The sequence below is a fragment of the Epinephelus fuscoguttatus genome, linkage group LG6 (assembly GCF_011397635.1).
Source record: "Epinephelus fuscoguttatus linkage group LG6, E.fuscoguttatus.final_Chr_v1".
Classification (NCBI taxonomy): Eukaryota; Metazoa; Chordata; class Actinopteri; order Perciformes; family Serranidae; genus Epinephelus; species Epinephelus fuscoguttatus.
This window is the reverse complement of record NC_064757.1, coordinates 8,774,455-8,799,271: the sequence shown is the minus strand read 5'-3', so window position 1 is coordinate 8,799,271 and position 24,817 is coordinate 8,774,455. Positions and strand designations below refer to the sequence as shown.

Here is a 24,817-nt window from a genome sequence, read left to right as displayed (position 1 = left end):
TAAAAGATGATATCAGCTGTATCATTGTTCTGAGTCTCAACGAAAGTCTGCATGGCAGAGTTGGGTTTAAGCTCAAAGATGAAAAGCCCTCCATTATATGACATTGCAAAAATGTTTATACTGAGCTCACTGACTGCATTCAGTAATAGAGAAGCAAGTTTACTCAGACAGCCATATCGTTTGCTTTCACTGTAGTTTTTGGGAAGAAGATAAAAGCGGTTTCCATGGTTTCAAATAGGTCTGACAAGTCACTGCAAATAATTGGCCCTAAATCAGATGAGAGGCATTTCGACAGATTCTTCTACCTGGATTTCAGATGATTTATTAATCAAAGTGCATAGTTATATAACCTGATTGTTTTGGAAACCCACTGCAAAGAAAAAGAAAGGTAGGTTTTTATTTTTTCCCTGCAGCTGTTCATTCTGCATTGAGTGATGAGAAGAATACAGAATCCACAGAAAATAAATTCTGAATTTTTCCAATTTGTGTGAGACTTCACATTACAGTGCTACTGCAAACTCAAAGAAAAATAATGTATATTGCTTCAGTGTCCTACTTATGATGACATCATGCTGCACACTGTCAGCATTACATTAATTTAAAAAGTAACAGGCACTGAAGGTATACATTGCAAGATTTTCCTAAAAAAAAACAATGTATAGACTCATAAAAAAATTTCAGTGTCAAAAAGTGTCAATACAGCAGCAAGCTTTGGGACACACTTCCCTTTCTGTGGCAGAAAAAGGAGCTGTTGTTTTATTTAGTCACCATGGAGAAAAGTAAAGTGACTCCCATTTTATGTTCTTTATATGTATTTCTATCACATTTATTTGATTTGTGCTGCTGTTTACTGGAATTTAGGGAGCGTAAATTATCCTTTTGCCATTAAAATCAATGAATTGTAAGTAAATAAACAGGCCTAAAGAAACCAATAAATAAACAAATAATACATAAAAGTGTATAAAATGTATCCCTGAGATTCACTCATGACATTTCTTGCCTTTTACTTTAGTAAGCATCTCCTCCTCCTGCTTTTGCAACAGTTCCTGTCACACTGTACTATAAAATAAACATAACCACTGTTTAATAGAGACTAGTGAGGCGTAGACTTGATCCTACATACAATGTAGCAGAAGGTCTGTATGACAATATCAAGTGTCCAACTCAGTTTGAACAGGTTACATTCCTCAGGGTAGTCACATGGATCTTTACTTGTACTGAGTTTCTTCCATGGCGGACACAGTTCTACGTTGCACATGGTCAGTAAGTCGGCATCAGTGCAGGTTTGGGATGACACTTAATGTAGCGGACACTTCGTGAAACAGAGTGTAAGTGGATAGGGAGAGGGTGTAGGGGGTGGTTTGGGAGAGGCCCCTATTGTAGTGAAAACTACCACAGACGCCATTTTAAGTCTTTTGCCAGGTGTTTATGTGTCCGTCTGTCTAGACGTTGTTAACGCAATAGTGTCACAACTGTGCAAGATTCAGTCACTAAACTTTACAGGTATGTAGCTGAGCTGAAAATGAAGGCTGAGTTTGAACATGGGTGTGTTCCAAGCAAGGGAGCCCGAGGCAGAGGCATTAATTTACTCCCCTGGCCCACATTTGTTTGGTGGATTGCTATATCACAGCTGGACTGATCCCATCACAACATGGTCTCCAGATTCCCTCTTATTTTGCTGTGTTTAGGACACTCCCAGACACAGCACTTTATAAAAAAGTTGCAACCAGGTGACAATGCAACTGGGTCTGTGATTTCCATGGAAAACCTGCGCCAAAAACAACACAAATATAGCAAGGTGAATCACCAAGCAGACAAAGCTGGAGTTGCCTTTCACTTTCACTAGTGATTTAGTCTACAAACAGTAACCAACAATTCCTGCATAGTATACCTTTAAACTCACACTATGAAACAACACCAGCTTTGGTTATCTTTTGAGCACGGAGGATTCTAATTCACCTCAAGAGCTCATACAGTATCTGTGTTAAAGGCATTCTATGCAGGCATTGTCAGCTAGTGAAAAAGTGAGTAAAAGCCAACCCCCAGATTCATGACATATGTGTGGGTTTCTCCAGCATTGCGTCCAAGATTTTCAGTCTTCTCTTGGCTGCTTACAGTCCTTGTCACTACCTTTTTTGAAATACAAATCTAGCATATATACCTTTAAATATTCTAAAACTCATGGTTCCCAATAGCTAGCTACTTTGCACCATGGGAGAGGTTAATGTGAAAGAAAAATGTCACAACTTTGATCAAACACATTTCATTTTTTTATTCTTTGGCAAAAAAGCAAACTTAAATATAATTTCAAATAAATACTTACACCCACAACAAACATAGATAATTCTCACACTGTTAAGGCAGCTGCTTGTACATTCAACGGAGAACTTATGGGCCGTTATGCAGAATTGTGATCTGTGATGGTTGAACTGATTTTGCATGCAAGGATTTGATGCAGTGAGCATTTTCGGAATTCCCTTCATTCATTTTCTTCTTGAAGCAGTGGCTGTGGGAGAGAGTAGATAAGGATGATGGTGAAATACTTTTTTCAAAAATAAATCCTCTAATCTCTTTTATTGCATATCAGCCTCACTGATATTCTCACCGTGTAAGCCAGATCCTGAGAACTGCCGTCTGGTCGCTGCCATTCATGGTTGGATAAAATCTTGAGGGCGACCAAGCCAAAGGCTACGATCAAAACTCCTAATAAATTTCCTAACACAGCCTCAGGTGGAAGGCTAGCATATGGCTGAACTCCTTTGCTGTGGGAAAACACATTTAAAGGTCAATTTTAGCATTTCATATTTAAATAAGAAAAAAAGAAAGGCAGAAATATGGCACTCACAGAACAAAGAAGAGTTTTTCGTTGATTCCAGAGATGCAGGCAACAATGCTGAGCCACAGTATGCTGCCTCCCATCCACACGTGGATAGGTTTCAGGAGTGCACGTAGTGATACAGGTGACCAGGGCAGGAGGAAGCCAGCCAAACCCACCACCCACTGGATGGACAGATGTAGGGAAAGACAGCGACAGACACAGTGAGCAGAACAACAATCATGTCACAGAACAAGTCAAAATAAAAACACTCATGCCACACGTATTACACTCTTCAATAAAGCCATTCAGTTTGTGCAGATAAAGCCGTTTACCTGTATGGCAAAAAGAGCTGTAGCAGCGATTCCAATCCAGCTGTGCAAGGAGTACAGGTTGGGAGTATTTTTAGCATTGTGGAAATCAAACACAGCACAAAGCCCCACAATTGACAGGATCAGGGCGATGAACATCAGCGCAGCATGCAGCAGCTTCCAGGGGAGTTTATTCTGACCCCAGGTCAGGGGGATGCGGTATACCACAGCTCCTGCAGAGAGGAGATGACAACAGAAAAGATTTAAAATGTCATTAGTACATTGCAGTTAATGTCTTCTGTGGCTTTGGAGGGCACTGAGAAAATAACCCTTAAGATATCATTAGGGTTATGATGATGATGTCATCAGGTTATAAATGCATTGTGGTTCTCTCAACTTTGGCCTAAAGACACATTTTTGACAGTCTGTGCATAAACTCAACAAAATCTAACAAAAGATGCCACTGAGTTGCGTGATGGGAAACATAGGATCTGGTATTTTTAGAGATTGATTTACACTAGGGATTTAAAGTTGAAATGACAAATAAAAGTTAAACATAAACTATGCCCAACAATCTAAATGAGGTGAATATGCCCCTTTAGTATATACAGTTAGACTTCTGAAGCCCAAGTGTTATCAGTATAAGTGTGAACACAACTGACAAGCATTCAACCACTGGTTCCCAACTTTATCCTTTTTTATGAAAAACCGTTTTGATTCTCTTGATCAGTGGATGCTTACAGACTAAAGGAAGATGAGTAACTTAGAACGGACACATATTCTAACTTCATGACCGCTTCACTTGTATTTTCGTCATGCTGGTAAATCAAAATGAATTACGGTCTTCTCTGGTGCTCATGGTTTCAGTAAAATGAACTGAACGCTTGAATTGTGGAGAATCTAACCAGGCTGATGATATTGACAAAAGTTCAAACATTTATATTTGAATGTGTGATCTATACAGCTATCTAACGTTAGCTCCAGTAGGTAGCCAACAACCTGGTTTTATACATCCAAAGAACGTCTGTGAAATTACTTGCTTGGCAACCAGACTAGGCTTCTAATTGAGACAGGCCTTTATTTGTCAAAATATGAAGCTACACCGGGTCAGTAATAGGGGGTTTAATTGGGACTAGGCTTTTAATTGAAGTTTCACAGTATATAAAGCAATGTCTCGTGTTGCTGATCATATGTGTGTCTATCATTTATGCAGAATTTAACCGAGGAGTGAACGTTTCATTTGAATACTTTCTAGAGGCCTGAGGAGGAAAAATCAGAGTATTAGGATTTTGTAAGAAAAAAGATCGTATAGAGAAAAGTCTAAAAAAGAAGAACCTATTTTGTGTAGAATTTTTATGCTTATTCTATGCTCAGGAAACCCTCTCAAGACTCTGTATAGCATGTCTGCTATATGACTCCAAGTATATTTTTGTACTTCAGGATTTCTTTCTTCTGTTTCGTGTGTAACTGCAGTGATTTTGTGTTGGGCTCTAGTGCTGCAAAAATGCGGGTGACCTACGCTGCCTGAACGTTTCACGTGTAGACACAGACAGAGGCCTGAAGCTGCTGCTCTACTAACATGCTGCTCACACTGCGCCTCCTGTGTAGATTTATCTTGCAACCCTCTGTGGGGGTCCTGAGCCCCAAGGTGGGAACCACTGCTTCAAACAATAATAATCTAATGGTGGTTAATGAGGTTCATCGACTTCGTATTTAATCAAATATCAAACCTCTCATTATGTCATATCACGCAAGGGAAGAGTATGTCACAGTGTGAAAGGAAAAAGCTAAATGGTGTGTCTGATACTCACTCATATGATCATAGTATGACAGTGAAACTCATCGTGTCCTGGCAGGCCTGCAGGGTGGGTGGAAATGGGTGACCACTTTCTAATTTACAAATAAATTACTTGCAACTGGGTTTTTTGGATTTTGAATGTAATTAAGGTGCCAGAGTGCATTAAAAAATCATCAAGCTTGTTTTATTAAAAAAAGGATGCAAGAGGAGGATCCCTCTGATCCCCCCACAGATGTCATGGCTAATTATGGGTATATTACTTATTAATATTTGTTTATTAACTGGCCCCTGGCCTCTTTTCATTTTGTCAAAGCAGCCCCAAGGCAAAGCAAGCTGAATATTTCCTGGTCTCCCAAAATATTTGCTACAAAGGTAGGATAACGCTTCGTCACATAATGAGGAGAGGACTGCCCTTTATTCCAAAGCACCCTCTGAGGGCACTCTCCTAAAAAGAAGCACATAGCTAATTATTATGCAGAGTGAGGACACTGGACCTTTGTCATTCTACATAATGATTAGTTAGTAAGAAAGGACCTAATTTCAGAGTAATGTGTGCTAGTTTTTGGGATAAGTGGCTGATGTAAAATGGGCTTTCAGTCTAATGGGACATTTTTACTGAGGCTTTGGAATTATGAGCTGCTGGAACAATAACGTGAGGCTGAGAAGATGAAGGAAAACAAAAGCTATAGCTCTATTAGCAGCTATTGCTAGTAGTTCTGTGGAGAGAGAGTGGTTGTTTGAGAGGTATTCGAGTGGTGGGGCTGCGATGTGCAGGGTTTCACTGAAGAGCAGTTTCTCCAAAACTTTAGGATGTCCAGGGCTACATTTCAATATCTCTGTTGCTGCCTCACAACATCGCTGTTACGGCACGAAGGTAAGCTGTCTCCTTCAAAAAGTGTCTGGCAGTCAGGCTCTACTGGTTGGGGACTGAGGCAGCCTACTGCAGCAGCGGTACATCTACAGCAGCCTTTTGTAGTTTCAGCAGACCGCTCATACACTGTGTGGTGAGTGACCTGCACCTGCACAGTGAAGTATGACGTGGAAAAACCATAGATGTATGAAAGACACTGTTCTCACAGTGGTTGCATGGCCAGTGATCGGATATGTATGGGATTTAGGATCACATATGAAAGTGTCACAGATCTGATAGGAAAAATACAGATTTCTATGTCTAAACTGCTCTGAAAAAAATAAAAAATCAGATTTTGGTCACATTTGCTTGTAATGTGAAAACGTTACAACGTTGTCAAATATTTTCACAAATGTTAACACGTGGAACATTATGACATGTTGAGCATGCAATACATTTCACACTTATTCACTGACATTCATTATCACTGCTGCCTCAAATTTTGACAAACCTTTCATACTATTTTATGTCCAGAGGGGATACCCTACAGTACATGTGCATTTTACAGTCATCATGATACACAGAATTTATCACACATGAAAAGGTGAGGAATAACCACATGCCTTAATGACCAAATAGTTGTTTTCCCACAGACTTATATGCTCAGTTAGGCAGCAAAGTTCCTACCTTGAATTGACTGTATATCCAGTATATCATGTAGGCTACCATGGTATAGATACATTCCAGTTCATTGGTGAAAGGCACCTTCTTTTATTTGATCAAACTTTACTTTATATAAGAAAAAACTGACTGCAATCACTGAGGTGTGGTACTTAAAGCAAAACAGTCACTGTGGACATTACCTCACATTTACTCTACTGAAATGATGCATTAAATTATATGCTCGGTCTCTATGAAACCTGTAATGTGTAATTATCTTGATGCAGTCTGACTGTGACAAGAGGAAAAAAAGAAGTGAGAAACAGAAATGAAACCGTTTGATCTAAAACTGAAAAGGCACTCACCAATGCCGTATAGCACAACCAGACCTGTTACCATCAGGACGGGGTGCCAATTGAACTGCAGGGACGAACCGTCCCAGGCAAAACCGCCACGCCATTGGCTATTCCACACGCACACGCACACTATGCAGGCTAGGCCCAGGCCCAGGCACAACAGGTAGCACACGTAGAATCTCAGGACGGCTGACATTCTGGAGGGTTCTGTAGGCTGAAACAGTAAAAGGTACAAAATCAGAACACACAGGGTGGCAGGACAGTGAACAGGTAGGACAGACAGAATGTCATGTTACTGATTGCCAACACGAGTGAGTCACTGCCTAGTAACCAGTAATTTGGTCATGTGCAGGTCAAAGGATGTCTTGATGTCTAGATAAGGACTCGGCTAACTGTTCATAAGGTTTTCTAGACACTTGGGTCACATGAAGCCAATGTTTAATAGCATTACAACCATTATATTTTAGTATATGGCTGATTCTAAATACACACAAGGCGCCTTTCTATGCATCGTCTTTTATGTCCATTTTCAGTTTGTGCATAAAAAAATCCTGAGTGGAAATGCCAGAATCTTGCAAAAATCTTAAACATTTCGCATTATAATGTTTCTGCTTTGGGGAGGTGGAAAAGTTGGTGTTTCGATAAAAAGTAAATGCAACTAAGTGCAATGGAAACAGATTCAGCGAATGAATGATGACGTACTTTAACGGCATAGGCCACTACAAGCTGTCTTTGTCGGCCCTGGATGGCATTGAACACGCTTACGTATGCACACTGAGCTGTAACCAGAACTCTTCCAAAAGCACACAGCTGCTGTTTTCCAGTGTTTTTATTACATGTCCTTTGTTTGAGGTTTTACTGGCTGACTTTTAATTACGTCATGCCTTCTGACTGGAGAATTAGCGCCACCTACTGTTTATTTCAATGAACCAACTCCCAATATTTGCAGAACAGCAGTGGAAGGAAAATCACATAAATTTGCATTTTCTTTTTCAGATTATCTGAAAATTCAATTAAATTTGTGTTTCACATGGAGGAAAACCCAACAACTGAAGCACAGTCACTGAAATTATGTTGAAACAATAGTTAGGTTACCATCCAAATGTAGTGCAAATGTTAGTCAAATTGCATCAGTTACTGTTATGCAAATATTGGCAGTGGGTTCACTGAGATAAGCAGTAGTTGGCGCTAATTCTCCAGTCAGAGGCGTGCAGAAGAGGACTCAGAAGGATGATATGATTAAAAGAGCACAAGCTAAACCCCAAATAAAGTAAATGAATGGATGTGTAATAAGTGAGAGCCCAGTGGGGAGTTTTGAACAACTAATATTACAGCTCTGTGCTCTTGGAAGAGTTCTGGTAAGATCTGTGTGCATAAGTGTGTTAAAAGCAAGCAGCAACCTCTGGGGCTGAAAATTGAAACCAACGCGAAAGTGCCAAAAACAGCAATTCATTGACTGGCCACTTGAGTTGGCTCCCAAAGGCAAGTCATTCCCCCAGACCCCCATGTTAAAATGCCCTACTTTACAGCAAAAACAAAAATGTTTAGAGCCTGGTTCAAAAAATGGTTTTGGTCTCTGAAGCTAATTTCTTCATTCTTGACAACTGTAGAGGGCTGCATTTTTATGTGACTCACCCCTTGACATTTTATTACGGCTTAAAGTTATGCATATTTAAGGGCAGGGCCCACTGAGTTACAGGCTGCTTGCGAGGTATTCTAAGTATGATCACTTCTGGCTCCAAAAAACCAAGATGGCAACTGTTGAAATGCTGCATCCAAGACTTCGTAATGTAAATGATAAATGCGCTTTTCTAGTCTGCCGACCACTCAAGGTGCTTTTTACACTACATGTCAGATTCACCCATTCATACACACATTCACAGAGAGGTGGCCGGGGCTACCGTACATGGTGCCACCTTTTACTCAGTAACCATTCACTCACTCACACACCAATGGAACAGCCATCAGGAGCTGTTTAGGGTTCAGTATCTTGCCTAAGGATGCTTCGACATACAGACCAGAGGAGCCAGGGATTAAACCTTTCAACTGGTGGACAGCCCACTCTACCTCTGAGCCACAGCCACCCCACAATGTAAGCGCCATCATTTTATACAGTCTACTGTTAACAGCCACCCAGAGACAGTGAGGAGAGCTTGCATTGGTCTGACGGTATGTCATGAATCTGTTTCCATTGCACTTTGTCACATTTACCTTTTACTGATGCATCAACTTGTCCACTTTCCCCAAGCATTAAACTTTTTTGTGATATTTCAGAAATTTTGCTGTTTCCACTCAGGTTTTTTCATGTGGAAACTGAAAACGCACATTAAAAGAGGTGGATGGAAATGGCAATAAGGCTCCTAAATGTAAAAAAACCCCACAACGCTTTCACTTTTCATCCCCTCTAGCTCAGTTTAAAGCTTACACACTAAATCAGTGGTAATCCCTAGTCGCTCATCCTTTTTCAGTAACAGTGCATAAATGCAGCAGCTAACTGCCATAACTGAAAGCAAACTAAATAAAAAAACTGAATATAAAAGCATGTGAAAATTAACTTAAATTCCTTTAAACAGCCTCAATTTGTCTGGTGGAAAAATACTAAATTGCAATAGAAGCGGCTGAATCATTGTCAATAATTTCTTCTAACCGTTAACTTCCACTATTCATTTTAGCATCACATCAAGCTCAACAACTTTATCATAAGCTTAATATGTGATTATCAGAAATATGCACCAGAGTCACACACCTTACCTTGTCCCCAGCTGCCACTGACACCACTTCTTGCTCTACAATACTGAACTTAAGCTCTCATGATGTAGAAGTCATTGCTCTACCTCGTGATTTTCACTGGTTATTCTTTAACTCATACTCACGGTGTTGTTGGCTCTCACTTCGTGTTTCACTGCCTCAGTTGAAGTCTCACTTCCACATTCTGCTGTATTGCGGTGGCTGAGGGGGAAGCAGTCAGAGGTGGAGGCACAGCTGGAGGACGAGGAGCCAGCCTGCTGCATCTGCTGCCTATAAATACGATGTAGGAGAAGGACACAGTCATCAGTGACGGTGGAGGGTAACCAGAAGCATCCAGCCAACAACAAAAACACATTATCCTCTTCTAATAAACAAACACACAGAATATAAGGTGTGTCTTCAAATTACAGTGGAGTGAAAACTTTCTGCTGATTTTCCAAATGTGAGAAAGTTAGTGGTGTAATAAAAACATATAAAACGTCAGTGGAAAAAGGCAATAGCTTTCTGGCGAGGGGACACACTCATGACGCAATACGTCACTATCAGGTGTATTCGACTTCTTTTTTTTTTTTTATCTATTTAGCGAAATGTTTCAGCTTTAGTCCTACTTGGCAATTTATTTATAAACTGTCAACATTTTTAATCATAGCAAAGTAATGTGTGTCTAATATATTCCTCAAGTAACCTATGCTAATTTATTGTGCGTCTTTTCTCCGTAAACAGGGCGACATATTAGCATATTTAGCGGTTAAAGTCTTGAATAATGAACGTCCCAAGTTACCTATCTTACTACTGTATCTACTAGCATACACAAAACGTCTCAATAATTCGAAAAATAAAGCGTATAGTCGTGCACCTCGTTTACACTCCACATTTAAAAGGACGAAAACAAAAAATATCAAGAATATAAGCTGCGTGCACGGGTTTTATCTTTCGTTATCAGGAAGCGAGTCTTACCTATCCCATTTCCTTATTGACAGCGCAAGGCCTTGTGGGAAATGCGGTTTTATTTGTCGCCAGCGTACCCGGCAGCGCTCCACACCATCCCATCATGATTCCATGCAATTAAATGGAATAATTAAAAGTCCCGCGCTGTGTAATTTACTGCTTTGCCCTCCAGTTCTTCTGACGCTGTTTTCTTCAGCTCTGAACAGGCAGCCTCCGTGATAAAATGGGATGTTAAAACTTTATTGATCAACCAGGGGAAATAAATTCGTCGCAGTACTTAAAGCAATAAGACTCAGCAGGGAAAATGAAAATAGAATCTAACACACACACACACACACACACACACACACACACACACACACACACACACACACGTTATATTAACACAAACAATAAAACACGGGAAATAATTAAATAATACAGCAATAAAGCCATAAACTTTATAGTCAGTAAACAAGTCTGGGGTTGTATAAACATATGAAATTACTAATACTGATGAAATTACTCATAACTACTTTGCCTCGCAGGTAGTGTGACAGTTGGCTGTGATTACGTAGACTGTATGTGTGAACATCTAAAAGGGACCCTGCAGAGGGAAGGGGGCTATCATGGCTGCAAGATGGCTGACCTGTAAAGATCTGTTGTCTTCCAGCTCCACCTGGAGGCAGTGTTAGTCAGTATCTTATTTGCTCTGCTGTGTAGTAGTTTGCTTTATGAATTCGAATGGGTTTATATGCTGCTCCCAGTGTCTCCTAATAAGCTGTCAGCTATAAACTTGTATGCTGAAGTGTTTTTGGTCATAAAAAAGGCTATGCTGTTACAAGTAGTTCATACGTGAGATATGTGTATACTGCATGTATGTACTGTATTTTAAGTATGTATTATACACGTATTCTCAGTTAGTAATCCAGGTTTGCTGGTATACATGTACAGTATACTGGATGTATATATGTATATGATAGCATTATGAAAATCAGCTATTGCTCTACTGACCCTGTTATCTTTGATGTTACTGTTACTCTCTATTTTACGGCACCCAGGGATAATGGCACCCAGCATACCAATGCAACACCACTTTATCCTGTTAGAACAATATTCATAACTTTGATTCATTTTTATGAAAAACACTTGTAATTCTTTTGATCGGTGGGCCTTTGCAGACAAAAGAAATATAGATAACTTACTGGGTAATCAAGGAATGGTGACATATTCTGACTTTATGACCACTTCAGAGGAAGGGAGTCACCACTTGTTTTTTTTTTTTTTTTGCTATGCTGGTAAATCTGTATGAATTAAAGTCTTCTCCGGTGCTTATGGTTTTAGTAAAATGAACTAAACCGGGCTAGCAAGGTGTAGCATCTCCATATTGAGAAAAGTTTAGACATTTATATTTGTATGTATGTGCAATTAAAACAGCATGCTAACTCAAGTGGGTGGCCAACAACCTGGTTTTATACATCCAAAGAGCTTCTATAAAAATGAAGTTTCAGCTGGTTGCAATTTGCCATTTTCACCACTAGATGCCACTAAATCCCATAAATCTTGCACACTGCACAGGAAAAGTACAAAAGTATAACAATAAGAAAACCACAATAATAACACCATGGGAGCACCTCTCAGACCTTTTGTGCAACAATGCGTATACCTTTGATCACCAAAGTCAAATGTACCAGGTATGCATAATTCCTGTAATTCCCATATTCTGCAGCACATCTGATTGCTTCACAGTCACAAGTAATGCACACACCATGCATAGTCCCAGGTATGTGCTGCATGGACTTTGATTTCAGATATATCCTGGTTTGTGCAGACTCTGTTGCAGCAAATGGTCTATGCTGTGTTGAGCTTGAATTAGCTGAAGTGCAATACAGATGATGGCATATATACACATAATGGCGAGCTTGCCCTTAACCACATTCTGCTGCAAAGGAGCGTGCAGAAAGTAAGTGCATGCTTTTTTCATATTAACCACAATTTGCTTTCCATTTCAGTGCAGGTTGAATCATGTGATGTTTTGGCGGGAATAAGAAAAATATCAGTTCTCCGAAAAGCCACGTTGATGGAAGCCCATTTTTGCTCATGTGATGAAAACAAAAACATAGTCCTGCGAGTCATTATAATGAGACTTTTTTGAAACACTAACTTAGTAGCTCAAAAGAAATCTCAAAAATAATGACTCAAAAATACTAAGACATTATTTTTGAAATTAAGTCATGATTTTGAGAAAGTTTCATATTATGTCGTTATCCTCAGGCATTTTTTTTTTTACAATACTAACTCATTTTTTAGATTCTAAATCATTATTTTGGGACACTAAGTATCATTTTATAAGTTTGTCATTATGTTGTGATACAGATGTATTAATATCAAGCTACTAAGCCATGATATTTGAGATAATAAGTCATTATTGCAGAGACACTAAGTCCCTATTTTTAGAAACTAAGTTATCATTTTTAAGCAATCTGACTTGTAGGATCTTTTTTTCATCACACTGGCAGAAATGGGCTGCCATATAGTTCAGGAAAGGTGCATCAAAATATCTCCCAAACAGAGGGCCTGAGCCTGCGTCCTCCAGCTCAGGTCTCTAAAACAGACAAGAATCAAGCTGTCAGTGGATGCAAGTCCCTGCCTTATATTATCAAAGTCTCTCAGATCCTCTGGCAGTCTCCTTGAAGTGATCTGTTCAAACGCTTCGCCCAGTCCCCCCTCACTGCAACAGGCCACAGCAGCAGTGTTGAGGATGAGGACTGTGGAGTTGAGTGGGCAGAGTTGGCTGTGTGACACAGTGGGACAGCTCCAGGCTTTTGTTAGGGACATCTAAGTTAATGTGCTATATTTCCTTTACTCCTTGGATTCTGGCATGGCATGGACTTAGTCTCATCCTTACAGTCCTGCGGTGGTTTCTCCCCTCGCTGTCTTCTGAAGCCACAGATGCAGAACTTGGTGAACTACAGGCTTGGTGTCAAGTCTCCAGTCTCTGGAAAGCTAAGTTTCAGAGCTCACAAAAAATGAATGATAAAACAAGATCAACATTTTACAACCATGCTAGTGGCTCTGTGAGGCTGCACCTGGATACAACCCTTAAGATAAATGCTAAATGCAAACATCAGCATGCAAACAAGGACAATCTTAATATGCTCATGTTCAGTAGGTATAATATAAATATTAAAATGAAGTGGTAAATGTATCTCTTTCACCATCTTTCAGCTAGAATGCCAGCATTTAACACTTGAAACAAAGTTCAGCTAAGGCTGAATGAGGTTGGCAAGTAGTCATAAACCAAAGTCAGTAGTTTCTGACATGTCACTCAAAACCACAGATGTCATGACTTTACAATACATTGATGAGCCGGATGCTTGAACATTTAGTGTAGAGCTAATGCAGGTGGGTGGATTCTGAAACCTCTTGGTTTTGATTCTTTTCCTGTGTGAATCATGCTCCGATCTAAGTTTATGATTAGCATATCTTATATACAAAATTTACATATTCAAATTGGTTTTTTTTCCATGTCAACTGCTGACTTGCACGCTAGCAGATTTTTCAGAAATACAGGTCAGAAAGGTCACCACCCTAAGAGAAAAAAACTGTTTCCACCAAACACTTTTGTTATAGTAGCTACCTTAGAACCCTAAGTAACCCATACAGGCATGTACCTAAACCATAGATATGTTTTATGTTTCCACCACACACAGGATAGTAATAGCTGTTCCTCCTCGCCGACAATGCAGAGGAATGCCTGCACCTTGTTGATCCTCCACGGAGTGCTACATTTTTGGAACAAAATAGAGCAGGCTGGACTGTAGAGCAGAAATAGATGCAGTTCACGTAATCGGGTTGAAATTCATTTACATTTTTTTAAGCACTTGAAGATCCAATCATCACTAAAACATGTCATGCAAAAGAGCCGTCATTTTATAGTTATAGTTAACTAATGTATGAAACTTGTCACCATAGGAGCAGCAGTCACATAACTTCCCAAACAAGCCACAACTTGCCACGCTTCTCAATAGATGCTCTGCTCTGCACTGCTAGAGTGTCGATTCTCTCTTAACCAATCAATGGGCTGCAGTGATCCAGCTTCAATCAGATCTCACTCCCAAATTGTCAAAAACACAGGTTCACCCAGCAGCTCACTGTTGGTTTCCCGTGTGAAAACAACAGTCAATCAAGTTGTTTCAATAATGACATAGTGTGCTAGTATGTTTAGCATACTATGCTCGTGATGTATGTCATGTGACGCTATATTACGTTAACAACTAGCATACTGATTTTGAGCTAAACCGTGATGTTTTTTCATAAACCCAACCATGTTTTTGGTGCCCAGTTTTTTCTACCTACACTGTAATATTATTTTGAAAACGACTGTATGGATTTACCGGTAACAAGCAGAAAATGTGCATTTCCTGTGGAACTGGAAGTTTATTTTGAAAAGACATGGTAAATGTAACAAACATAAATTGACATGGTATCCATTTTAATGCAACAGGCCACAGACCAAGTGTCAACATTTGACAAGTTGGGAGTGAGAATGTGTTGTCAGCTCCACCTTTTAGTATCGGATCAATGGGAGTTACCACAACAGAGAGGTGACAAAAAAATGCTATGGAATGGAACAGTTCTATTGAAACCATCCACAACTTTTGAAAATGGAGATGCAAATATAGCTGTTTTAATTTGTAAAAACTGAACTAAGCTGGACTGCTTGAAGTTAAAGTGTAGGAGGTACAATTACTGATGGTGGGCCCACTGAAACTGCCATTTGGGTTGTTATGCTGTGGAATAAGTGGAATGAATGATTCTGTCCTGAAGCAAATTGAAGAGTCAAGACTTGAATCAGTGATGTCACACTGATCTACAGTGTGGAGCCACTCTGTTGGCAGTGAATAGAGAGCTGAGTTTGTGAATAAGAAATTACCCCTTCTTATGCTGAAAAAGTTATCCTGAATTCTGTCACAGTGACCTTTTCTACCTTTTACAATTTATTCTCTGCAGAGTTGTACATCAGTATAACAAATTCAGATTAAGGGACCAGGCAAATTTCCACTTGTTTCCAGCAAAGGAGGTAGTATATTTCACACTCTCTCGTAGCTTCATATTTTAGAGCTGAATTGCACTTCTATTGTCCTTTATGTCCTATGGAGTAGTCCTGAAAGCCAAAAAAGTAAGATTGAATGCCTTTTTATTCCCTTCTCAACACTGATTAACAGAGCTCTTAGTATAAAGACTGGCAAGCTGTTGTATCTCCTTCTTACTTGGCCTGAATGGAGTGATCATGCATAGCCGTCATCAAAATCAGGCCCTATTCACTCAAAATTGCACATAAGAAGTACCCAGCATCCTGTTGGAAAAGCACTTACACGGATGTAAGAGGAATTGTGTAAGATCATTTTGGAGAAAATTCAATTTATTATTCTAAAAAGAGCGCAGGCATGGTCATGCACGTGGTCATGAAAATGTGATTTCAAAACAAAGGGATGTGAACTGAACAGTGCTTTCATACAGGTATTGTTTTGTGGCAACAGGGAAACAACCCGAGAGTGCTTTCTCCAAAGGGAACCGATAGTACTATCGCCACTGGATGTCAATGTGATCCCAGAGGCCTTTTGGTTCACGATCACACACACTAGAGGTTTTGGGTCTCTGCCTTCAGCTCCATGAAATCCTTGGCAGCTGCAGTGAGCCAATGGAGCTGTTATCACAGAACGGGAGTGAATTCTCTGGAGTGGCAGCTGGGCTTCTTGGGGTCTTACCAATAATCACAGGAAACTGCAGTCAAATTGCTAAAAAAGGGACAAAAGATGCTAAAGGAGTCAAGTGTTTCAGTTAATGGGAGTCAGAATCCTGATGGAGGCTTGGTCAAATCAGATTTTAATGCTGCATTATCTGATTGTTTGGCCACTTAGGAACACTGACAGATTTTCACCTTCTAAAGTTGATATGGCAAACATGTTAGCAAACTGTGACTTGTTAAGACTTTTCAAAGGGACAGTTCACTCCAAAGTGAAAAATATTTTTTTTATCTTAATTGTGGTACTATTTATCAATCTAGATTGTTTGGCATGAGTTGAGTGTGTTTGAGTATCGCCTTTGGAGATGTCTGCCTTTTGTTTTTTCCAATATAATGGAACTCGATGGCACTTGGCTTGCAGTTACTCACGATAATTCACAGATCTTGTTGTTAGCAATTTCATGTTTATTTTTACTGAACTACACCCGCAAACCAAATCACAGCGCAGAAGGAAGCGTGCATCTACTCATTGATGAAAAGCTCAAATGTGTTTTTTGTAGGGCTGTCAAGTGATTAGAAAAATAATCTAATTAATTACATGCTCTGTGATTAATAATCATAAATCAACTTTATTATGAAAGCATTTTAAATAATTCAATTCAAATGAATTTTGGCAGATGTGCTGTAGTAAAGCTGCTGGATTTTGGACACAATTGTCCCCCTGTCCTCTACCATTGAAACTGGTCTGCAGTTCATTGCAATCCATTTTGCAAGGGAGTTAGTTAGTTGGTCACAGGTAGACTTACTCAGTTTGTGTTTGAACACCTGGTCGAGTGTGGCCTGAAGAGGCTGGCTGCTGGCATTAGCATCGGAGGCTGTGCTAACTCCAACTTCCAGGTTCGCATAAATGTTTTGCATTGAGATGATTTCAAGCTTGAAGTACTCTGATGGTATGAAAATTCCTTTCTGCAGAAATTGCAGAGAACAGTGCACCAGGGAATGCAATTTATCAGCTTTGATTTTTTTTAATCATTATTTTTTCTGTGATTAATTAACAGAAATTACAAGGTTATTTTGGCAACCCTATGTTTTTTGGTGCTTTGAGCACCACAAGCTGGGTGCCATCTAGTTCTATTATATCAAAGGGAAAGCAGACATCTCTCCAACACTCAGCAACTCACACTAAAGCAACATAGATTGATAAAAATCACAACAGGAAAGAGGAGTATATGTAATTTTGTTTTTGATGTGAACTGTCCCTTTAAGCAGATACTGAGCGACATTAGTATTTATGTGGAGTCCTGAGGGAAATATCTGGCACTTTAGCTGCTAAATGCTCCACTATGTTCACCGGTTAGTCTCTATTGCTGCCTGTTTGGTGACAAGGTAGTGTGTGGTGGATTTTTAGAGCTTTTTTGCTGAAAGCAACAACCTGTTTCCTGAGAATAACATTCTAACAGTAACAGTGCTGTAAAACTAAAACAATGTGAAAATACGCTGAAAGGCTTATTAGAGTTAGTGATAATTCTGTGTGGGTTTGTCATTAATGACCCTTTCTACATTGCACAAAGCATCCACACATGGCTGCAGCAGCATACATCTTATTGTATGCTGCTGCAGCAGTCTGCTATAATCAATGGATCAGTGTGGTTTAAGGCATATGCATACTGTAAATATTTATATTAAAGATTCTTCTAAAAATTTGGTAATTTTTGTGTTTTTTCAATATGCCAATTCACATGTCAGAAAAGTAGTTTTAGCTTACAAAGAATGCAAACCATAATTATATTGCAGTGACGTGATCCAGCTCCTTTAATTGAATAGAATTACATCTGTGAAAGCATGCCAGAATCAAATATGACTCAGTCATCAGAGTCTTGATTTCTTGCTGTGCGTCAGTTCCTTTGTGTTTCTCACAGTCGCAGTCTCTGCTTTATTTTCCTCTGCAGGTTCAGACATGTCTTTTGTTTCCTTTTTTTTCTGTGAGATGATGGGTCAGCAGGTGCTTCTACTTTCAATTAAAATACACAGTAATTTATTTATTTATTTATTTTACACTTTTCATGTTTTTATTGTAATTTTATTATTATTTTAATATGTGTATCCATTTGTGCAACACTTTTTTTTTTTTTTTTTTTTTTACAAAACAAATGCCTTGTAAGTGAAAACCTACTTGCAAATAAAGTGGATTCTGATTCATCCCTCTCATTTTTGCCCCTGAGCTCTGCAGACAACATGTACATCTCATTTGCATTAGCTGGCCTCTTTGTCACAGGGGAACAGTGCATGGTCTCTAACAGAGGTCAGTGTTTTCAAACTGGGGTTTGGTTGTAAAGCTGACCTACCAATGAGGGAAGCTGATAGAGAAACACTGACATGACATTTGTGTTATACTGTACGTACTGTATAGCATAACAGGCAGGCTCAGGATAGTAGTTGTACAGCAGAGTACATTAAATCCTTAGGTTTCCATTCTGATGTGAGAAACACTGTTTTGACAGTGAATTAGTTTCTGATTGGAGCCAAGTACTGAACACCAACATTATCATTTTCAGAAATCAGATGCTTGAAATACTCCAACCTGAGGTTCAAAAGCTCCAAAGCAGTTAGCATCATTTAATCAAGATTTCAATCAGATTCAGTATTTTGATGTGATAAATGACACGTGAGGGCATGTTATGCATGGATGCATGTAAATGGGAATATTAGTGGAATATTCATTTTCATTAGCCATGTAAATAAGCTTTTTAACCCCAGCAGGAGTTGGAGCCTGAGAAGCCCCCTCACCACTCCACCTCTGTCCCCTCCCATCCAAAGGCATTTACACTGGATAATAGGTATATGTATATATTTTGATGAGGATTTGTTTTCTACTTGAAAAATGACTTTGTATTTTAAAGGCAGAACTCTTTTACAGCATAGACTAATTTCAATTTTCAAAGTCAAACATATATTGTATTTCATGTATCAAAGTATAATAGGGCCGCTGAGCAGTCAAGCTCTCAGATCTTTAATAGATAGGTACCTTCAAATCACCTTTTTCTGAATGGCAATTTGGCTGGTGTACAAGACGGCCGCAACACAATGTTTAATAATGTTCTCAGTGAGCATTAGTTTGATGCATGAGAGTCAGACGGCTGATTTGTTACAGCAGAGGTATCATTTGGCTGAATGTTTCTGCGACACCTCTATTAAATGCCCTGGCTTTGAGTACACACCGTAGGGCTAGTATCTGAATTGACGGACGTGGTTATCCCATCAATATTCATAATGGGAATGTAAGACAAAGACACAGAGTAAATGAACAGCTAACGCAGCACGCTCTGCAACCTGCTGAATGAGGAATGAAGGAGAAAATGAGGCAGCCCTGCAGAAATGACTGGCAAATGAGTATGAGCAGCCTTGTCATCAACACAGATTAATGTGTGGGACTTACGTTTGTTGGATGAAATGACGTTAAAGATTTGGTAAATCCCCGGATACCTGTCCATCAAAACAACTTTGGGATGAACTCCAACATAGCAGAGGAAGAAGCATCCACCCAGCAATCTTGACTATTTGCAGGAAGTGCTAATGTCTGCAAACACAGCAGGATGCTACATGTCTCCTTCTGAGTCATCGTTACAACATGGACAGTAGCAGCTGCTATCGGGGCTAAAGGTGCACCGTACTGAACTCTGTTCTGGGCACTGACTGTATTGCTCAGTGGGCTCAGACCTACTGCACTCCTGCTGGTAAGCGGCATTGTGGTCACCATGAGGCAAAATCATCTCACAATCAAATGACAGTAGGAGTCAGAGCATTGACGACCTGTATGCCGTATATGACAAAACAATTTCACCTGATGTTCCATTGGTTTTCCATGGCTTTTTGTCCACTCGACAGGCATTGCTCCAGGGATGGCAGTGTCGGTCAATCCATTATTTTGGTCCAGACTAAAATGTCTCAACATCTATTGGATGGATTACCATGAAATTTGCTACACACAATCATGTCCCCTCAGGATTGGTGATCCCTTAACTTTTCACCCCGCCTCATCTTTAGGTCAGAATTTTTTGTTAGTCCAACACTGTAGCTCAGTCCATAGGGACTTGGCTTTGGGGCCAAAGGGTGGCTGGTTCAAGGAATGCAGTGTGGAATGGTAGCTGGACACTGTTTTCTTAGCCTTAGCGACCACTCAGAGCACTTTACAACACAAACACAATTCACACACTGATACACTGGTGGTCAAGGCTATCATACAAGATGCCATCTCCTCATCACATAAACATTCACACGCACTAACACAGCGATGGGATAGAGATAATTGAAATTGAATGAAAATCTGACCACTTACCAGTCTGAGATGTCTGCGGCGAAGGCTGCATATTATTCTATTTTGATTACGAATAATAAGCACAACCCAAGGCTTTTATTTGACACTGTTTCTAGACTAACACAGGATCAGCAGCCAGTCATCAGCACTGACCTCTCTGCACAGAATTTTATGGAGTATTTTAATGATAGAGTAGAGGATATTACATCTAGAATACCCCAGTCACTGGCTGGGGGATCAGACTGTGTTGCCACTTTGCCCACTTTTGCAGGACAAGGTTTCTTTGAGTTTGAGTCTACTTCTCTGGCTGCTCTAACTAAGGTTGTTATGGCTGCAAGAAGTACCACTTGCTCTCTGGACCCGCTACCAGCATGGGTTATTAAGGAGCTTTGGTCAACATTAGGATCTTATGTTTTAGCTATCCTTAAGCTCTCTGTCCACTGGATTTTTTCCAGCTTGTTTTAAGTCTGCTGTGGTTAAACCCTTATTGAAAAAAACAAATCTGGATATAAACTCTCTTGCCAATTATACTGCCATACAAAGCCTAAGTGCAGTAACTACATTTTTGGTCAAAATTGAGTTATAAGTAAAAATGAACTCCTTGATATCTGTTTTATCTTGTGACAAAGATTCAGAGTTCAGTTTTGCTTAGTTTTAGAGAAAAAAGGGTATAAATTTTGCAGTAACTACAAAATCTGTCTCAAAACCAAACTTTAAAGTCATTTTTCTCAGTTTTACCCTTTGCGTAGTTATTGCACTCAGACTTTGTAGGGCAGTATAGACCTGTCTCAAATTTAGCTTTTTTATTGAAAATCTTTGAGAAAGTGGTCTCCAACCAACTTTTAAAATTTCTGTCACTGAATGATTTATTTGAGCCACTGCAGTCTCCTTTCTGTGCTAACCATTCTACAGAAACAGCACTTACAAAAGTGGTAAATGACTTATTATTGGCGTTAGATTCAGACTCAACATCTGTTCTACTGTTGTTGGACCTTAGCGCCGCATTTGATACTGTGGATCACTGTATACTTTTGGACAGGCTCGAGAATTATTTTGGCATCTTGGGTCAGGTGCTTAATTAGCTGAAATCTTATCTGTCACAGAGGTCTCAACGTGTTCTTTATAACTGCGTGTTATCTGACTCTTGTTCTGTTAAGCACGGGGTCCCACAGGGCTCTGTCCTGGGTCCACTGTTGTTTTCAATGTACCTGGCACCACTAGGTCAGATCATGCGCTCTTTTGGGATTGTTTTTCATTGCTATGCTGATGATTTGCAATTATATATGCCAGTCATTGCAGGAAATGGGTCTGTTTCTGATAAACTTACAGCCTGTTTGGCTGCAGTGAGGTCCTGGCTACCAGCAAACTTTCTGCTACTTAACTCAGCCAAGACTGAGGTGATAGCTATTGGACCCTCAAAATTTAGTCACCAGTTCGATCATTTCACCCTATCTCTTGATGACTGTGTCATTCATTGCAAGGACAAGGTAAAGAACCTTGGCGTACTTTTTGATCAGACCCTTTCATTTGACTTGCATGTAAAAGAGGTGACACGAGTGGCCTTCTTTCACCTCAGAAAAATTGCAAAGATCAGATCAGTCCTTTCAGTAAAAGATGCTGAGACTCTCGTTCATGCATTTGTGACATCCAGGCTGTATTATTGTAACATTATTTTATCGGGGTTGCCCAGGAAGAGTTTTTGAGGTCTGCAGTTGGTTCAGAATGCGGCAGCTCGTATTTTAACTGGATCATCTAGGTATGATCGTATTACTCTGGTGCTGTTACTAACATATAAAGCTGTAAACAGTCTGGCACCTGTATATTTAACAGAACTTGAGGATATTTATGTGCCTACACGGTCTCTGCGCTCCCTAAAGTAAAAAAAGAAGACGGTCGGTGAACGTGCTTTTTCTTTCCGTGCACCGACTCTGTGGAATAGTCTCCCTCTTGACATCAGACAGGCCTGCTCAATTGAGGTTTTTAAAGCAAAGTTAAAGACCCACTTGTTTACTGTTGTGTTTGAGTGATGGGTGGTTTGCTCCTCCTGTGATGTCCTGTTTTAGGTGTGTGTTGTGTTTTTATCATTGTTGTTTGTGTGTTTATTTTTAAAACTGTTTTACGCTATTTGTACTTGTCTCTATTTGTACATGTACTGTTTTAATTCACCTGTACAGCACTTTGCATGAAAGCGCTTTATAAATAAATTTATTATTATTATTATTATTATTATTATTATTATTAAGTCACATCCACACCGAAGGGGAATTCATTGCTCTCCATTGGCTTTGTTCTGCGTGAAGGTGCCTCCTTACCATTTCCGAAAAGTGCCTTAAAGATTCTGTATGGTGGGATGCATTACAAACAACGTAAAGAAGCCAGAACTAAGTTTATTTAAACTGCTAAATCATAAAACTGAGCCTTTAAGAAGACAGAAGTGGGTTACATTGGAAATTTAACTAACTTTTTTAAATCTGAAGTTATTAAATAAATGACAGTTGCTAATTTGGCCAGACGAACTGTAGTGGCTGAAGCTAATTAAACAATGCAAAGCCTGGTTTTGATCTTTGTTAAATTAAGTGATGATCTTTCCTGCTGATTTGATAAAATAGTTGTAAATATCAAAGTATGTCACTACATGCCATTCAGTGGAATAATTTAAAAGATAAGCAAAGTAAGGAGAAGGGACACTGAGATAGATCAATATTATTGAGTCTGTCAGTGTGACAGACATGCTGAAATCTAATGTTTGTAGCTAGCTACAGGCATTTTGTCAGCATTTAAGCCCTTGGTTGCATATCAGGATATACTACTTCCTTACAACATTGCATGCTGAACTTTGACCCTCTTGCTCATACATCCGTTACCTTGAAGATAAAATAAAACGCCAATTGTTGTGCCTCTAGAAAATGTGGTTGTCACTTTGTTACCACAGTTAAGTGTGATTTCTTTATTTTTGTAACCATAGCAACATAGAAGCAGTGCATGTTGGGAAACAGGAAGTAGAATTGCCATGCGGTGATTAGCTACAGTTGTGTGCAAGCACTCCCAGTCGTCAGCTCCTCAGTTGAAAGCCATTCTTTCTCCCTCTTTGCTAAGGCTGCGTCTGTGAGTAGATTTCATCGTGTAACACTAAATTATCACTTATTTTGAGTTGTTAGAATGTTGAGACGGCTAAGATGTTAATTGTGTTGCTAGGCTAAGTTAGTTTTACGTTTCACTGCTGCTTGCTGTTTTGATTAGCTTGGTAGTATCTCATCATTTTAGCTACACAGCTAGGCTAGCTAAGCTGTACTAATTACCCAGATACCGTGTGTTTGTTTTGTTTAATAATGTACATATTTCATTGTACTGTGTTTACAGTTTCACAAGATTCCCAGTAAACTTCATGGAAGTCAGTCATCTGTGTCCTGGAGTTTTTTGGGAGTGTTTAAACTGAATGGAAACATAAGCCCATGACAGTGAAAAGACGGCAACACAGCTAACAAGGGACACAAGGATTGCCATCCTATGGAGCAACTCAACATCAAGAGATAAGCGGCTAACACTACAGCTTCCAGACAGCTTCACGCTAGCTTTCTTCTCCTGATATTGAAAACGGGGTGAGTCATAATGTCACAATGTAGCACCAGTAATAAAAGAAATGGAGATAACCAGTCTGAGACTGTGTGCCCAAGGAGCAGTTGCTCATCTGGTACATCATCCAGCTCAAAAATCAGCCTGGCCTTCACCATGGCAAAGGCAAAAGCTGAAGCAGCGCAAACTAGAGCAGCACATTCAAAAAAGGAGATTGAACTCAAAGTGGAGCAGGCACATATCCAAGCCAGTCTCGATGCATTAAATGATGAAAAAGAAAAAGATGCTGCCATAGCAGAGGCAAATACTCTCGCGGCTGGTTTACAAAATATTGGCTTTGAAGTACACAGTGAGGCTAATAACCCGGTCCCCCAATCTATCAAAGACCAGCGCATCGCCACTTTTGTGTCGGAACAAGCCAGCATATGCATTTAAGGGTTTATCTGTAAAAAGAAAGAGTGACAATGCTTTGCCAACATTTCATCTTCCACATCCACCCACCAACGTTATCCCTTCAACATCCCACCCACTCAATGCAAGCCAAACCCAAGCTGCTGCTTCTGCTGCCACTATGCCACACCACGCTCCTCAGGCCCCTCAGACCAGTGGGGCACTGCTACAACAAAGTTTCTATCAGTCTCTCTACTCCTCTCCAGCTCCTCAGCTTAGTGGAACACTTCCGCAACAGAACTTCACACACAACTCCTCATCTTCT

At 39.8% G+C, this 24,817-nt stretch overlaps 1 protein-coding gene across 4 annotated transcripts; it reads right to left on the bottom strand.

The window, feature by feature from the left end:
• Positions 1–2,254: 2,254 nt before the first annotated feature.
• Positions 2,255–10,528, bottom strand: LOC125890712 (lysosomal membrane ascorbate-dependent ferrireductase CYB561A3). 4 transcript variants are annotated; one of them, XM_049579478.1, is made up of 7 exons: positions 10,496–10,528; positions 9,664–9,808; positions 6,800–7,004; positions 3,151–3,359; positions 2,846–3,000; positions 2,606–2,762; positions 2,255–2,506 (listed from the first exon to the last, which is right to left on the bottom strand). In XM_049579478.1, exons 2-7 carry the CDS (start codon positions 9,799–9,801, stop codon positions 2,480–2,482), a joined length of 891 nt encoding a protein of 296 aa, XP_049435435.1. In that variant the 5' UTR covers positions 9,802–9,808; positions 10,496–10,528; the 3' UTR covers positions 2,255–2,479. The 4 variants fall into 4 exon arrangements, with proteins under 4 accessions (XP_049435435.1, XP_049435434.1, XP_049435437.1 ...); XM_049579477.1 differs by having other exon boundaries at positions 10,395–10,509; XM_049579480.1 differs by lacking the exon at positions 10,496–10,528 and having other exon boundaries at positions 9,542–9,675.
• Between the last annotated feature and the right edge of the window lie 14,289 nt (positions 10,529–24,817).

Coding starts and splice junctions, on each gene's coding strand:
- LOC125890712 (XM_049579478.1), bottom strand. CDS start 9,801: ATGCAGCAGGCTGGCTCCTCGTCCTCCAGCTGTGCCTCCACCTCTGAC. Junction 3,001..3,150: donor CAGCTCTTTTTGCCATACAG/GTAAACGGCTTT, acceptor CTGTCCATCCAG/TGGGTGGTGGGTTTGGCTGG. Junction 2,763..2,845: donor GAAAAACTCTTCTTTGTTCT/GTGAGTGCCATA, acceptor GTTTTCCCACAG/CAAAGGAGTTCAGCCATATG.